Source organism: Lingula anatina, chromosome 2, assembly GCF_051362555.1.
Source record: "Lingula anatina isolate TDL-2025a chromosome 2, LinAna3.0, whole genome shotgun sequence".
Lineage (NCBI taxonomy): Eukaryota > Metazoa > Brachiopoda > Lingulata > Lingulida > Lingulidae > Lingula > Lingula anatina.
Window position 1 is genome coordinate 4,192,887 of NC_141768.1, and position 17,264 is coordinate 4,210,150.

The window sequence follows — 17,264 nt, forward strand, 5'->3', positions numbered from 1 at the left end:
GACCTCTGCCAAAGTGCTAATATATTGTGGTAGTTGAGAGCACAGCCATTGCGCAACGTCATTGACCTATCTCTCAATGGTGAAGTACACATTCTTAAACCCAGATCACTGATCACCACCAGTATCATTCCACTTCATGTTAGCCTATTGCTGAACTATCCTGTAAAATTCGTCAAAATCCATCTGAAACAGTTTGATTTCGGCTGGTGATGAACAGAGAGACATAACCTCACTGGCGCTAGTAATTTATCTCTCGGACAGCAGAAAAAGCTTTAAAACTGAACCTATCACAAATTTCTGGTCGTAATGTCCAAATTATTTTCCCTCCAGTCTGCAAAGCACAGAAAGAAAGAAGATATCCGCACAAATATCATTTTTCAGGAAATTAAATCTGTGGTTCTTCTTAGAGTTATACTATTTGAAACATGTTGATGGCATTTGGTTAAGTTTAGCACTAATTACTTGACAGAAGCACTCACTTTACATCACTTCACGGAATCATTAAAATGATCATATGAAAACAAGCACACTTGTCAAAAGAAAACATTTATTACCAATAATACAAAACACTATACAAAATCGAGTCTTACGTGTTTTTTATTTTTATTATTTATAAAGAGATTCATAATTCTCATTTAAAATGCACGCAATGGTCATTCATCCAGGATATTTGACGTTATTCTTAAATTCAAAGGTGACTAGACTAGCTGGCAGGAAGAAATGCACACTTTATGTCAACAGATTGAAAACCTTGGAACTTCTGCAACTGGGGAGTCAAATTCATGCAGTAAATTAGGCCAGTCTCTGTGTGCAACATGGCAATAACTTTAGTTTTTTGTCTTAAGTGCCAGTCTTCAGTGCTCCTGCACCACGCACTATGTTTCATGCATGCAACAAGCCATTTCACATCAAAATGAATTACAGTTTATATTTTCTAACCAAATAACTATCATCTGTATATACTGAATCCATGATTTCTTAAAATATTTTTCTGCTTCAGTCTATTTTTTGATATATCTAATTTTTTTTCTAAAAAAAAAAATGGGGAAATGCATGTTGGTTAAATAAATTAGTACTGCCATGACACAAAAGCCAAAAAACATCAACTGAGAGGCAAAATACAGAAAAAAAGACAACAGTACTATAGGCCATACAAAATATCTAACAAATATCACATTATGAACATAAATAAATTCATACATCAACACTCAGTTTAAGCAATTAAAATGTTCAGCACCGCTTTTGATTTAGATTATATCAGACAAGATAGTTTTATTATAGTATTACAAACAACGTGAAAAATTGAACAAGCACCTTAAATACTATTAAACAACATACATATATTTAAATAAAAAGCACCCTGCATATCAAAATGACTGACCTTTTTATTTATCAATAGGATGGGATAAAGACCAATTCAAAGGATCCCTGATAACACTATAATGACAGGCTTATCTCCTTGTAGCAAGTGTGAGAGAACAAGGGCTCAAGGTACTGGGTACTTAAGAACGAAAGTGGTCTTATCTGTAACACCACAATTTTTTTTACCTTTCTGGCACAAGAGGAATCATAAGTGATATACTTCAATGACATATTATGCTTGTTTTCTATATAAAGAAAAAAACGTTTTAAATGACTATTGTTGTTAACTTACTTCAGTGGACTACTACAAATTTATCCTGAATTGAAGAAGACCAAAATGTTAGGTCTAGAAGTTAAGTCCAGTTGTTTTAAGTTAAACTTGCCTCTGCTCCCGACTCCTAATTGGGAATGTCTACTTATCCTGCCATTTCACAAGGCAGCGATTACAAAGTGTTATCTTTCAAAGTAATTTTTTTCTCCACCCTTATTTTCACAAAATATAAATCTAATACATGCAAAACTGAAACTGGTCCATTACACAAACCACTGAAAGAGCCGTAGTTTGGGATAATACTAAACCCTCCATATTTGTTGCCCCTTTAACATTGGGGCTTACAACAAAATTCTTTTAAGTAGAATTAAGTAGTTTAAAAAACTAAAAGTGAAATAAGAAGAGTATTATCTGAACTCCAAGATGTGAAACACCAAATAAAAAGCCCATAAAGAAATCAAAAATGAGAACCCAATTTCATGATGATTTGACAGCCGACAACTTCCCTGTCTATATTACACACAATAAACCACATTATATCAAACAATACATATAAAAGTAAATTAAATAAATTAGTCCATTGACTTTCTTTTTATATCTGTAATATATATACCACACTTAATAAATAATATTGCACTTTGGCTGCAAGTTATGCTGTGTGTCCAACTTTCAACCATCCCCCAGCCAGGCCTTTAGGTAAATAACAATTAGTGGACCATAGGTATATGGAGAGTTGTGCCAAAGTCACCTGAAAATATAACCACGGTTATGCTAGAGTCTGAACAAGTAAAGTATAGTGAAATCGGCAAGACTGCCCACAACTGTGTGACAGTAAGTCACTTTTATGAGTAACACAATGCTGAAAAGTCCTGGAAATTTTACCACGTTTAGCAAAAGCAATGCTTTAGTAAATCAAGATACCATATTCTACATACCCAGTTTCTGTCAAGGTATTATTTGGTGTGTTCCCTGCTGATCCACTGTTCACATTACTGAGGGTGCTTGGAGTGGGGGCGGCTTCAGTGGAACCCAAAGAGATGCCAGGAGGGGCAGTGCTTGGGGTATTACTTGATGCGTCCACTCTAGTACCGTTGGTCTCCTGCAGATCGGGTTTCCAGAGCACACTGTAGTATATCGCCAAAACTATAGCTGCCAGCGACACCGCGAGAATGTATGCGAGGACAGTGGCTAGACGAACCCATTTCTTGTTTTTGGTCGCCATCTTCGTTTTGTTTTTATCACCCGTGTATGTCGGAGCCTTACCGGCAGAATTTCCCCGGTAGTTTGTCAAATTGTCCTCTTTCACCATTGTCAAATTGTTCCCAGGCTTGAAAAAATACGATTCTGTATGCTTTCCTTGTTGAACCTACCAAGAAGATGGGTGATTTCTGTTTTTTTCACAAGCGATCATTTCGACGACCTCATCGTTTGTGGATAAGCCTCGGTTTCAATTCAAGATGTCTGCGCCCATGGAACAGGAGCCGTCTCTGGTTTCAAAGGGATTACTTGGAGATTTTATACCAGAGAATGAAAAAGATTTTATCAATTTGGCGTCCTATGTTACTATAATAACAGGGGCGTTAGTTGCACTAATATTACAATTCATAAGGACCCCATATGGGCGCTATGGGAGCTCAAGTTGGGGTGTGCTAATTCCTAGTCGTGTAGCATGGCTGATACAGGAGTTGCCAGCATTGTTTGTCCCAGTTTATCTTATATTCTGCACCGATTCTTTGAAAAGAAGTGCTACTGCTAATCAAGTTCTTCTGTCGGCCTTTATAGTGCATTATTTCCAAAGGTGAAGCGTTGTGATCAAAAATGTTCATTAGCTTGGTAGTTGGAACATCAGGTCTTCATCAGACTGATGTGAGTAGATAGCGGTCAGTGAGTGTCAACATCTACTCACATCAGTCTGATGAAGGCCTTCACCCAGGTTGGCCCTAAGCTAACGGTATGAAAATATTCGGCTTGTGCTTGATAATTTTCATTTGTGTGAAACGTTGTATTCAATGCTTTTGCAGACCTTCCAAACTCTTAGCACTTTTGTCTGCAATCTTCGGAGAGAAATATTGAAGAATCCGTGAGATGTAGGTTAAATACTTGAGTCTCTTGGCAAATTGGTGAGAGTTGGAAGGTCTGTTAAACTTGAAGCAGTTAAGCTGTTGGTGGCAGTGATTGAGTAAGAGTAAAGGAAGACAATACCATGTACGTAACAAGCACTTGTGATAATTTGTAAAATTTTTGCGTATTCCCTGATTGGTGAGACTCATCTTAGTGAAATTCATTACCTATAATTGGATTTGTCTTGTCATTTTCAGGGCTTTAATTTATCCCTGTTTAATCAAAGGAGGGAAACCCACGCCATTTATACCTTTCTTCCTGGCTCTAGTTTACTGCACATTTAATGGATATCTGCAGGCCAGGTTCCTTTTGCAGTATGCAGACTACCCAAACCACTGGGTCCAAAGTCCAAACTTTATCATAGGTAAGTTATAAGGGGATGAAAATTGAATGATTTTTAAGAAGCACTAATAGATATTGGATGAAGGTAAGCTGGTCTTACTACATTTAGTACTGAGAAATATTTTGTGGTCCCCTTTTATGTTATTTATTATCATTTTTTTTATTTCATAATTAATTTAATCCACATAACCCATTAATTGTGCTCACGAGAAGTGCATTGATATCCAAGAAAGAAAAAAACTGATGTCAATTATATATTTTCTCTATGCACTGAAATTGAATTCGGCCTTTTGACCTTTTCAGGTTTACTGTTGTTTGGTTTTGGAATGTTTGTTAATATACACTCTGATCATGTTTTGAGGAATTTACGTAAACCTGGAGAAACTGGGTACAAGATCCCACGAGGTATTATCACTCTCACCTTAGATTTTTATGTAGCAATACAAGTTATTTTATATTTAAAACTCAAACTGATTATTTCTTAAACCTATAAGTCTCTAGTTGGTTTAACTAACATGACATTATAACTATAAGAATGACATGTATGTCTTGAACCTTATTATGATCATTTTACTTTTATTTTTCTGACAGGTGGAATGTTTGAATATGTTTCTGGAGCAAATTTCTTTGGAGAATGTTTGGAATGGACTGGTTTTGCCATTGCTTGCTGGTCTCTCCCAGCTTTGGCTTTTTGTATTTTTACTTGGCTGAACACTGGGCCAAGAGCCTTCCACCATCACCAGTAAGTTGTATATTAGTGATTGCTATCAATAAGTTTTGATTTGTTGTCTAAGGTAAAACAAAGGAATGAATTCTTGATTATACATCATATAAAATCTGTTGATAGCCTAAATAAATAACTATATGAGGTTTGCAAAATTTGAGTAAAATTAGAATTGAAATATTTATATTTTTATTTACAGGTATTACCTAGAAAAGTTTGATGACTATCCAAAAGAGAGGAAAGCTTTGCTACCCTTTTTGATGTGAAATGTATTGAACTTATTCCTAGTGGCATTGCTTAATACCTGACAAAATAATTGTCAGTATTATATGATCTATCATGCACAAATTTGTTGATTCACACCATCTATTTTTTGTTTGTTTTATTATTATTGTAACACTGACAATCATTTTTAACCACATAATGTTCAGCACATTTACATTATTTCATTTCATCTATTTTATACATATAGTAAACTAAGAACGGTAGTCTCTGTACAGACTGCTGTCAATCTTATAAAGAGATATTTATAAAGAACTAGAGATTCGTGCATATATTTGTTATTACACTGCAGATCTGATGAAAAAGTAATGCACAGAAATAACATTTTAAGTAATTCCTGTAGGTCTATTTGATATGGCTTTGATCCATAGTAGCAGTATTACTTTGTGATTAAGAATATAGTCAGTTATTTTAAGGAAAGAGAATTCCAAACACAACTGATGTACAAATACAAACATTTTAATATGTTCTTATTTACATTTATTAATTCCGTTTGTTCTTTTATTTACGTTTATTGATTCCGTTTTGTGTGTTTGTCTCAAAACTTACGCAAATACACATGAAATTCTTTGTGAAGAAATATGTTGCTATGTAGAGGTGTTAATGTACAATTGCCATACAAAATTCCATCTCTGTTTGTGCTTTGGGCCAATCCAGTCGCTATTTTTTCAGGAAATTAATAAAAACTAGATGCTTTAAAGGACATTTGTATCTCGTTTGTCTAATTCCTTTTTGTTTACTTTGCCTGAGCGAGTTTTAAAAAAAAGAAAGAAAAGATTGCGGTCTGTTCCTCTGGTTTTGCTCCTGGGAACCCTGGTCAGAAATGATAAGCTTGTGTTAATGCCTGGACGTCGTGTGCCAGAGCGCTTTGCCGTAATGAGAAAATGGTTTACTTATTTCGTTTCATTGATAACTACGCGATTCACGAAATTGTACGGATTCACTCAATTATGGTGATGTGGAATGGATGATTGGACATGTTTGTCTCTAAGCTTATCTACATCAAAAAGATGGACTGGGTTAAGTGGTAATTCAGTATGTTGGACATTACCTAACAGCACAGACTTCCTGATTAAAGAATAACGAGAAGAAACTGTACTCTATCTTCACACGCCGGGCTAGCAGTCTTTGGTTACAAGGAAATCGGTCACAGACAAATGAGCGAATTCTTGACATTTCGCCCGCAAAGAAAATCCCTCGCCATTTTTTCTCCTTGCGCACGATCACCAGGTCTCAATAATGTGTTTCAATTGCAGACCTTTCACTTAGTGCAGGACTAAATCAATTGTAAACTTGGGGGTGGGAGAGCAAAAAAGAAAGGAATGATAAGTTGCACCGTTTCATTTTGTAATTTTAAGCTAGCCCCATAAACTACACCACACATTCCTCTAATTTCATCTCGGATTGATTTACGTAAGTTTAGTACATTTTATTGAAAAAACTTACCGTTTATGAAATTGATATATACATATAAATCCACCTGCCTTTAAATGTAATATAAAAGGTATAAAGCGATTACCTGCTTGATAGCAGGATTCCTAAACACTTAGCAACACTGTTCTTTTCAACATGGCTCTAGAAATGAAAACATCCTTTTACCCGTCAATGCTCAAATTTGTCAAACGTTTTTGTAATCCTTCAACTGTTTGGTGCTTGAGTCGCATAAATTAAATTCATAAATTGTATAGTCGACCGTAATTTTGATCGTATTGCTTATGGTTTAAATATCGATTTAATATCCACGTATTTTCGCAAAGAAATCATTCTATGTAGTCAAATTGGCTTCATAATGAGACTACTCAATTTATGTGAGAAATTATGCCATAAATGAATAAATAAGTGAAGTCAATAATGGCATTCTATGAGCAGAGAGTTCATTACACACGAAAGACCCCGAATAATTTAACGGTCTTTTAGTCTTCATAAATCTTACAGCTTTTTTAGTTTTCAGTGTCATCCATGTTTGTTGCCCCATCCGAAACCAAGACACAGCACTGATTTTTTTTTTTTTTTTTTTTTTTTTTTTTTTTTTTGTAAAAAATGTCTTCGTGTACTGTAAAAAGACTAATGTCATTGTCAACTTATCTTTCAGCGTGTAATGAGTCTGAAATAGCCACGACCCGTCGCCTTTAGTCAGGTTTCCACGAAACCACGAAGCTTATTGCTGGAATTAAGAATAATCGTAAGCTTCATGTATGAACCTTTGAGAATACTTCCTTTTGTCATTTGTTTCCAATTTGTGCTACATTTGTCATTTGAATACGATTTATCCATGTATTTTTTTAGCCATCGTCATCTTGTGGTTCTTTGGGTACGCTGTGCCTCGACCTATAAGCTAAAAATCGACTTTTGTCCGTTTCTTCATCGTAATCCTCTTCCTCGTCAGATTCATCCTCATCCTCATCCTCGTAACCTCCGTCAGCATTCTCTCCATCATCAGCACAGCATTGATCATTTTCACCATCATTTTCATCGTCGTCATCATCATCATCATCATCGATTCCTTTGTCCTTCTTAGCTTTATTTGTAGCTTCTAACATTACTTTGATCATAGCAAAATCACTAGCGTCCACTAGATCGAGAGGCCGTTCCCCCTCGTCAGTTCTGATCAATGGGTCGGCGCCTCTTTTCAGTAAATACCTGGTGAAAAGGGAAGAAGAGATAGTTACCAAGGACCTGATGTATCTGCGAGAGGCGCAAATGACTTAGCGACTGGATGATTATTAGCTGGCGAGATTAAGTTGCTAAGAAATGTGGCAGATATACATGGGCAAGGTTTCAAAGTGTTTTAAAATTACGCGTTCTCTTATAGCCTTATTGCCGTTACTTTCCGATATCAACGTGGCCATAACACGTACCATTTGATGAGGCAATTAGATATATCAAATATGTAAATATGTAAATTTAGGCGTAAGTCAAAATTGATGTGGGTTGTGTGAATGATATGTTAATCAAATAAATATAAAATCTGACTTCTCATATGTTCCCCGTGCTTTAATTCTGTCACATTCTGTACAGTTAATGTGAACATTTTGCATATAAATACAACATCGGCCCATGTATTGTAAGGTTTAAATTGAAAGTTAAAAATCAAAGTATATATATATATATATATATATATATATATATATATATATATCAACTCAAGATCACGTGTCACCTTGCGATATCAACGTGTCCTTCAGAGCAGGCGGCGTGCAAGGCTGTCCACGTGTCTTCGTCTTGCTTGTTGATATCCGCTCCATGTCGGATCAGCAGGCGGACTGCGGCAAAATTACCATCTAATACGGCTGTGTGTAATGGAGTCAGGCCTGCAAATAGATGCGGCATTTTTTTTTATTTACGCTTTAAAGAAGATCATTCAAGTTTTCGACAAGAATTGACGGATCACTGCAACGAGAGCACAATTTTCTTGTATCCCCAGCCCAAATTTGTCCAGTATTTAGCAATTTTTTTCATGATGATGATGATGATGGTGGTGGTGGTGATGCACGTTATTTATGCCCCCCACCCCTCAGACGACCCCCCCACCCCCCAACCCTTCCAGTAGAAAGGCGGAAGATTAGTAAGTGGTGTCAGGCGTTGATGGATGTGTATATTCTATGACCAGCAGAGTGCAAATATAGTGTATGTTTACAACAGTCCGTATGTCAAGTAGCAGCGAATTTTTGTGGAAGCACATGTACCTTTACGTTCATTTCTACGTTTTGAGAGAATACTCAAGTTCCCAGTACAGTTTTTTGTTAACAACAAAACAACCTGCGAAGGTCGTAATACAACCTATTTAATTAAGAAGTGCACATGATTTGCGAGACATGTTAACACCTCTTGCTGATACGTGCAAGAACGTGAATAAACCGGGGATAAAATGTGTAATAAACTGTTAAACTGCCTTAAATACCAAGTCCGAAAAAATGGGATAAGAATTTAAAAATTGTGACATCTGATACACTTACACATATGTAACAGTGAGAAGGCTATTAAATTTCTTAACCTGTAAAACGACCGCTTTATTTGGAGGCGCTTGACCTAAGTTTCTGGTATAATCATGAACGTTGAGGTCGAATAGTTGAGGATACAAAATAATAATGCTCAAACTTCAACAAGACATCTTTCAACAGCAACACTAAATACTGAACTCTATCCTTCAACGCACCCTGACTCTAGTCTTCGAGTTCTATGCGAAACTTGCCCATATTATATCCAAACCCATGTCGCACAAAACGATAACGCATGCCGAATGTATTTGATATTCAGGGTGCCGTAACGTGAGGATGTGTCAATTTGCATGTGTAAACATTTGAGAGTAGCAGAATTTGTGCCCCTCACTGTGTTCACGTTGGTTTGGAAATGTCAGGGTTATTGCGCACCTTCTGTATTTACCGAAGAAATAAAAGAACTGACAAAAGTTTGACCTTAAAGAGAATAGGACCTGTTGAGCAACGTTTATATCTGCGTTTTGGTTATCTTCTCTTTCTTTTTATATTTTTAATTTTTCACCGACAAAATGTTTTTTTTTCCTTTTTTCGTAATACTGCGAGTGTGTGTGTGTGTGTGTGAGAGAGAGAGAGAGAGAGAGAGAGAGAGAGTTTATGTGTGCGCTAAAAGTGAGCTGGCCTGAACATGGCAGGTGTTAATGCAGCTGGCTTTAGATTTTCCGGTTTCTAAAACTGACCGATGTCCTGTCATATCTTAACTGACGGCTCATGTCCATTTATAGTTGGCGTAATTCCAAACTATGTGTTTCAGTTTCAGTAACCCGCCTGAGATATTAAAGCAACGTTTTTTTTTTTGTATCCTTTTTTAAAGGCAGCGTCTTTACTTAGGGGAATAAAGCTTAGGTTATCAATGACCAGGTCGCTCGTCCTTACACTGTATATCATTAAGTTTGTATAAAGAATGTAGGACAAAATAAAGTGCCCTCCCTAAACCAAATACGACTCGATCTTTAAATGCCGCCATGGAACCGGGTTTCGGTAGTATAACTTACGTACACTGATACACCCAAAGAGTATCTTTATGAACCTGTGGAAAATACGACATTCATCACAGTCAAAATTTATGGCACTCTTTGGCATTTAGGAACATAATGTAATGAAACCTCAAATGTTTATTTACAAACCTATGCCTTGATTGCACGCAATTTTTAGACGTGGCTTAAAGAATTTTTTGGAGAATTCCCCCCTTTATTTTCCCTTTTTTTCTTTTTTGTTTGTTTAATCGTAAGATGGTTTCCGTGCGTTATATATACACACCTGCGGTATTGATGGAGTTGATATCCATCTGCAGACTGGCTCGCCTCAGCATGGTATGCACTGCCTCTAAGTCATTTTCTTTCAGATTATCATCAAAGACGATCTCGTCCGGAAAACGTACCCTGGGTTTCCCCGGGTGTTGTTTCGCGTAGAGACTGGCTCTGCGGCTCATGGCGGCTGTGATGAACACCAACCCAAGACCCACAGGGTGCAAGGTTATCGCATTGGTTGCAAAAGAGGCAGGCAGGCAAGCTCTTGGATGGCCTACTGTTCCTCCCTGGAACTTGTGATAATGAGCGTATGATGAGCGTTCCCTGGAGGCACTCTTCTGCTACCTGAAGTAATTTCAAATCTGATAGAGAGCTGCCTTTAGATTGTAACTCCTTGCCTGTCGATCCCTGCTGGAATCTTCAGTGTGCTATATCTAATCCCGTACAAGTCGTGCAGTTCCGTTCTCAGGTTCAGCAGGCAAATGGCTGAGAATGTTTGCCAATGTTTATTTTTTTATGACGATCAGGTTTTACAAACATTCAGTGAAAATTGGTTTAGAATCGGGACGTCCACTATAATGATTTCACTTCTGGCGCCGTAAGGTTATTAGTGGTATTGGTGCTCTTTTTTTAGCTGCCAGATCCACCTGAAATAAGAAATAATCAAAATAATTTTGACATTTAGGCTTACTTCCAAATGCCCTTCTCATCACATAGTCAAGCAAAAGCAGCATTGTCTTTATTCTAGTTCTGAAATTTGAATGTGAAAAATTTTCGTCTGAATACATTTTTGTGTAATGAAAAGCAATTTTACGCCTAGTGGCACTATTTTTACTGTAACAGTTATATACTGCTAGTCAAATAGTAAAAAGAATAGTGCCTTTAGGAAAAGACATCCCCTGTGCTATCTAGAAATCTGAAGTGTGCCAACGTATTGATCTGATACAAACCGATTGTAACTTAAAACAAGTAACACTTGTCCGGTTTTGAGTATTGCCAGCTGTTGTCGAATGCGAACTTTTGCTTGGTGTGTCTGTCTAATACCCCTGAGTCTCTCAAACACAATTTTTTTATAAGTCATCCGAAACGTAGTGATATGATTCTGAGGAAAACCCTGCCGCATACCTGCCTGTAAAATACCGCTGTAGCCCATTTTTTAACAGATTTTGAAGCCAGTAGGCTGTATTCACTTACATGTAAAAATGCCGAGATTACCTATCGCCAGTTTTGATGGAGCCAGTTTGATGTTCATTAGGGGAACGCGTGGAAAGACAAGCAAATATGATGCACCTGCCTTTACTTCTTTGAAAGAATACGTAATTCTAAAACACCGCGTTACCGCTGCCAATAAATCTTTCAGGAAAAAAAACTTTCAAAACGGATGTTATTAAGCTCTGAACATTAACCCATGACAGTGATTAATGTGGAACGAAGGCTGTTAATTTTTATGATATCAGAACGACAAAATTATAATCTGATGTTGTTGCAAAAAATGAATTTTTATCGTACTCCCTTTATCCATTATCCAACCGTTTTTGCAGCTATTTCTTCAGCATACAGCCTTCGTTAGGGGCAGTCAGCGATGTTTGACGGACTTTATCCTGAATGTGTATGTGTCTCTTAGTTTAAACAGTTGAATTTTATATACAAGTATAAGCCTTTGTAATACTGTATTCATTAATAGTGATACGGCTATAAATATCTAAAACAAAATGTGCTCACCATGGCTACACATTCTCTCCCTTTCCAACTAAAGTATGCTAAATCATTCCTTTCTTTTTACTGGGTTGCCAGTGCCGTTACGAATGTGAATACAATGTGTAGTGTTACTTTGTGGTGATAAGACTTTGACAAGCTCGAGTAGATGAGAGTAGACCCCTTTTGATATATCGATATTTCATCAAATAGTTATCGGGTTACGTTGTCACTTCATAGGTGGTCTACAAAGGATTATTTATAATTCAACTATGTCTGGGGTCTCTGTGTACATAACCTTGTGCTAATATATCTATCAGGTTAGACAAAATATTTTCCTAAAGCCTATTTAGTCTGTGACATTGTCCCCGCCCTCTTTCTCTCGGGGCTCCACTCCCTCTTCACTTGAATTTCATGGTTCTACTCCCGCTACATTTAAATCTCTCTCACACACATGCGCGCACGCAAGCACACACATGCACGTACACACACACACGCGCGCGCTTCCACTCACCAAGATATTGATTTCAGTATTTTGGCCTTCTGACGTCCACGGTTGTTTTGAAAGTAACACATCCCCCATATTTTAGTTCACGCGTGAATTCGTTATCCTTGAATAAGTGAAATCGCCCGTGTTTTTTTATCCCTCACACACTTCACGTGAATAATTTAAACTAAAAAGAGCAGACTTCACGCTTGGACTGACACTGTTGTCCTAAACGCATGGAACTATCAGGAGTCTACCGAGTCCTTTACGCATCCAAGCTATTAAAACCTACCCTAATGGGTTTGTGCTATATTTTAGGCCTAGCACCGCGACCCTAACAGATAATTGCACCTCAAAGCTAAAATCTAGACCCGACTGCATTGAAATTATATGTATATATACCTACATATCTGGGGTACATCTTCGGTGTAAAGTATTATTTTGTCTGATCATTGTGATGACTGTCACTTGACAATGGTAATTGCGGGTTTGCTATGTCCAAAAGTGGGATTTTGGCACGCACACATGAGATCCATTGTATGAAACTGGACTCCCAGTTGAAATTGAACTTAAATTTTGCTGTACAGCGCCCCTTAATTTCCTCATTGTTCTGAAGTGTTGAACTTACCGATATGCAAAACTAGAAGGAAATAACAGTTTAACAAGCAACAGATGGGCTGTTGAATTTCTTTTTGGACATCACCGAAAACATAATACGTGCAATAAAAGCTTCTTGAAAACCTGAAGTAATAGCATTAGCTAATTCAGTGAACGGTAAGGCAACTGACGCACCTATGTTCTTTTTCCTGAGGAACCGTGCTTAATAATTACGTAAAAACGGTATAATAGATGTGCATCATTCGTTATTCAAGAGCGCCAGGTGAAATTGATCGGGGATTAAGGGGATTGCGAGGGGAAATAATGCCTAAGTCAAAATCGACCCCCTGGTTTAGCCACCCATGTTAAAACTGACAAAATCTCGTTAGGTAATTAATTCAGGAGTTTTGTTGACATACCCTGAAACGAAAGATATTGAAGCATTTGATTCTCAATCATAACAGTTAACATTTCGTCTTGAAGTGTCGCACAATCAACTTGGTAATCTTGCAGTATTTACAAACACGATCCTGGTGAATATCCATTTACATTCCATTAGAGTGCACTCGTTTTACATTAGTTTGCCCTTTTCGGGCTCTATTTACTAAACTAAACAACCAAGACTGCCTAAGGCTGTTTAATCTATTTTGATTTACAGTAAAAAGGAATTGCTGAATCAAAGAAAAGTGTACATTTCGGAATAAATTTTGCGTTTTAAGATAATAATCAAACGTGTGTAATAAGGAACCCATTATGTCATTACAAATTACCTATAATCCGCTACTCCGATGCATGTCAAACATAAAGGTTACTGCATGACGTTTTACGTTTGATCCTCAACTGGTGTCAGGTTAAAATATGTTCACTGGTCGAAATGAACCCTTTCTGTTTACGGTATAAACCATAAATAAAGTCATAAGGGATTCGATTGCCCAGAGATGCAAGAGATTGTTTTTTACCAGTCGTATGTACACTAGGGTTGCTGGAATCTATCTGTTGAAGATTATCTGTGAATGTATTTTACTAAACAAAAACCCGTGTATACACGAAAGCTCTGGCACTCCCAGCGCCAAGTGAAATCTTGAAATTATTTCAGTTTAGCTGCCTTTCACTCCACAAAAATAAGCAGAAAGAAAACGAAAAAATACCACTTTCAACCAAAATTTTATCTTTTTTTCATAAGAATAAATTCTTGTATATTTTAAAATCGGGTTTTGTCCGGAAATTTACAAGTGACGCACCTTTATACGAGTGCGCATCCATATATACCTATACCAATCACTGTAAACGATAACGACTGTCCTCAAAAATACGCGCTCAATGACAAAGTCTAAAGTAAGAAAGACAGAATAGAAATGATGTATTAAAGAGAACAAGTATACTTGAAGGCCAGAAAAAAGAGGCACTCTTGTACCAATTCGTAATCACTTGTTTTGTAAATCTAAGTGCGCCCCAGGAAAGTGTCAGATATAGTTGAAACATCCCACTACAAGTAAACCTGTAGCCGAACATATCAATCTTGTTTGACATGGTTGCAATTTTTAAGATAAAAAAAAATAAAAGCAAATCTGTAAGACAGAAAAATACCCTATCATACTTTTACCTATACTCGTGCAGCCTTCCTCGTCAATTCATATTCATCTATCATTGTCATCTGAGTGATGTTCCTTAGCCCATAAAGTCCGTCGAATACTAATTTACAGTCGTTCTATTTCAGTGTTGAATGTCTTTAAATCTATATTATTCTTAGATTAACTTGATAATATATTAATATTTAGTATAGGCCATGAACAGAAAACGCGACTGAAATATGATAAAAAATCGATGTTAATGTTATTTTATATCTCTCTTGTTGGCCGTAATGTAATTATTACGTGCATAATTACAGTGTGAAAGATTTAGTGACGTATATGAAGAGTTAGGTAACTGAAAAACGGGAAATGCATTATTTGTAGCTTGGCCTATTAAAATCCTTGACTGCCATGGTTGATAATAAGCATCGGTGTAGAAACATATGGTAGGCATACAGCAGTAAAACGACGAGGCCTTGTCGGGTTTCAGCTAGCATTTTGCAGTAAATGAAATTCTGAAAGCTTAAATGAAAGGCACCATATCAGTTGAGTCTCACGTTCACTTAGAAACTACATGTACATTGTAGCTTTTTGCTATGGCAAGGTTACTCTTCTTATTGTAATTTTAACACCAGGCGATTCTTGAAAGCTTGTTGAATATGGTGAAGAAACACAACCTACATACCTTTCCGAAGCACCTGCACTTATTAAAAATGTGTTTGTCGTAGAAATGACAGGCCAAATCGCCTGTACGAAAAGCACAGACATTTTTCTTAGCAAAAATAGTAAACAGTTCCTTAACTAACACAAAAGATGCCAATCTGAAACAATAGGAAATCCCATATCTGTCTGCCACTCACGATATATACACTTTCGTCCATTTGATCCCTGAGAGCGTTTGGCCCCTGGTCAAGTGCCTGGCAGTTAAAAGAATATAACCCAGCAAAAAACCTAATGGAGTTAAGGAAGGATGCAGAGTTTAAAGATGTCTTGTATTCTATTATTTTCTCATCTCGACAACAGAAAAACAGCTGTAAATACATTCCCCGGGGTCAAGTGACTTACATAAACACTGTCTCAGATTTTTGTGTTTAGTTCTATTTCTGTGCTTAAGTGCCCCATAAAAAACTCGAATGTCAAGTCTTTGTTGTTTTTAAAGACGCCGGTTTTTGGAGAAGAATGAACGCGGTTCAAATTCATATAATTGAAAGATTATTAAGGAAAGTTTGCGTGTTTTTCTATTCGATTAGCAAATCGGGTTCATGTTTTTGCCTTCTTCTTGTAGACTCAGATCGGCTTCTTACACACGGAACTCTGCTGCACTCCTGTATAAGTACGCGTGTAGAACCTAGTTTTCGGACAGTAAGTTATTCCAATGAGCTATATACACCCATTGGTTATTCTTACGGGCAAATGCAGGTGTTGACCTGGAGGTGATATGCACGCGTGTCCTTGCTGATGCAGCTGCCCACTTTGCACTGATTAAATTAGGACAAGGATCGTTCCCTAGTCTTAAAGTTATAGTATTTTTATTTGATGAGAATGTGGTCGTTTTCGCTGACACCCAACCTGGCGAACGTTACGACTTTCGATAACAGCGAAAGACGACGCACGCATGCACACGTTAACAGCAAACGCTCTGGCTAAATAGACGTGCAGGGACACCAGTGCAACGTCATGTTATGAAAAAGAATTATCACTGAACAGCAAAGAAACAAAAAACAAGCTGCAAATCAAAGCATTGTGGCGCTGCGGCTGCAAAATGTTAAAGCCCACAATTCGAAGCAGAAAAAAACTTGTCGGATCGCGTGTCCTACAACTCGAAACAAATCCGACAAATGTGACATTTCTCCGCTAATTTCAGTTCCACGGTAAGGGCGTGTATCTAGCAAAACCACTACCACAGCCAAGACAACCAACTAAGTGTTTTCCGGAACTGAGAAAAGTAATTGCTGATGGAGAACGCTGCTCTAATGTAACACCAAAGCGACTGTAGCAAGTCCAATCAATATATGATTCTATAGACTATACGTTAAGTAATACCGCCAGTCTAACAATATTATCAATAACTTACTTCATAGGATCTCTGCCACCATGTCTCCGTATGTGAATATCAGAAGATACAATTCCGATCTAAATATTCGAAAACAAATGCGGTCATAAAAACTGCATTTTTCATGTTATGCGGTGTCTGGAAGGTTGGGCGGCTTACCTTCTTTGTCAGACCGTGTGTGTGCCCTCGCTGTTCCTGAGAGCTGGTTAATGTCACAGAAACAAGTTACGATTAGACAAGTGGTTCAGAATTGTAGAAGTTGAGGCATACAGTTATAGTCCACAACATTCTCTGCTTGGTTGATCCCTGAATGTCTCAATGAATGCGCGAAACAGTTGCGCTGCTTTCAACGTTTGGCGCAGTTGTACAGCGTGTCGCGGAATTCAAGCCAAAAACACGTCGGTCGACATGTGTTTTAGTTTATGACAAATGCTAATAAGATGTGAAATCTACTGTCGTTTTTGAGTGGGGAAATTGTAGAAACGTGTCTCATGTGTCTGCAGTCAACAGGTAT

At 37.3% G+C, this 17,264-nt stretch overlaps 3 protein-coding genes across 13 annotated transcripts; 1 reads left to right on the forward strand and 2 right to left on the reverse strand.

Annotated features, from left to right (window-relative positions):
- Nucleotides 1–530: 530 nt before the first annotated feature.
- On the reverse strand, nt 531–2,942 carry LOC106180835 (uncharacterized). The gene is made up of 2 exons (XM_013564967.3): nt 2,569–2,942; nt 531–2,381 (listed from the first exon to the last, which is right to left on the reverse strand). Exons 1-2 carry the CDS (start codon nt 2,940–2,942, stop codon nt 2,378–2,380), a joined length of 378 nt encoding a protein of 125 aa, XP_013420421.2. The 3' UTR covers nt 531–2,377.
- Nucleotides 2,943–3,090: 148 nt separating this feature from the next.
- On the forward strand, nt 3,091–5,807 carry LOC112041795 (3-oxo-5-alpha-steroid 4-dehydrogenase 1-like). Its single transcript, XM_024075440.2, has 5 exons — nt 3,091–3,431; nt 3,952–4,118; nt 4,400–4,501; nt 4,688–4,838; nt 5,020–5,807. Exons 1-5 carry the CDS (start codon nt 3,091–3,093, stop codon nt 5,084–5,086), a joined length of 828 nt encoding a protein of 275 aa, XP_023931208.2. The 3' UTR covers nt 5,087–5,807.
- A 709-nt stretch (nt 5,808–6,516) lies between these two features.
- On the reverse strand, nt 6,517–17,162 carry LOC106180837 (protein phosphatase 1 regulatory subunit 27). Of its 11 annotated transcripts, none has more exons than XM_013564970.3 (4): nt 16,910–17,162; nt 10,358–10,994; nt 8,263–8,413; nt 6,517–7,742 (listed from the first exon to the last, which is right to left on the reverse strand). In XM_013564970.3, the coding sequence occupies exons 2-4, from the start codon at nt 10,527–10,529 to the stop codon at nt 7,385–7,387; spliced, it is 681 nt and encodes a 226-aa protein (XP_013420424.2). In that variant the 5' UTR covers nt 10,530–10,994; nt 16,910–17,162; the 3' UTR covers nt 6,517–7,384. The 11 variants fall into 11 exon arrangements, with proteins under 11 accessions (XP_013420424.2, XP_013420433.2, XP_013420431.2 ...); XM_013564979.3 differs by having other exon boundaries at nt 16,772–17,162; XM_013564977.3 differs by lacking the exon at nt 16,910–17,162 and adding an exon at nt 15,558–15,685.
- Nucleotides 17,163–17,264: the final 102 nt, after the last annotated feature.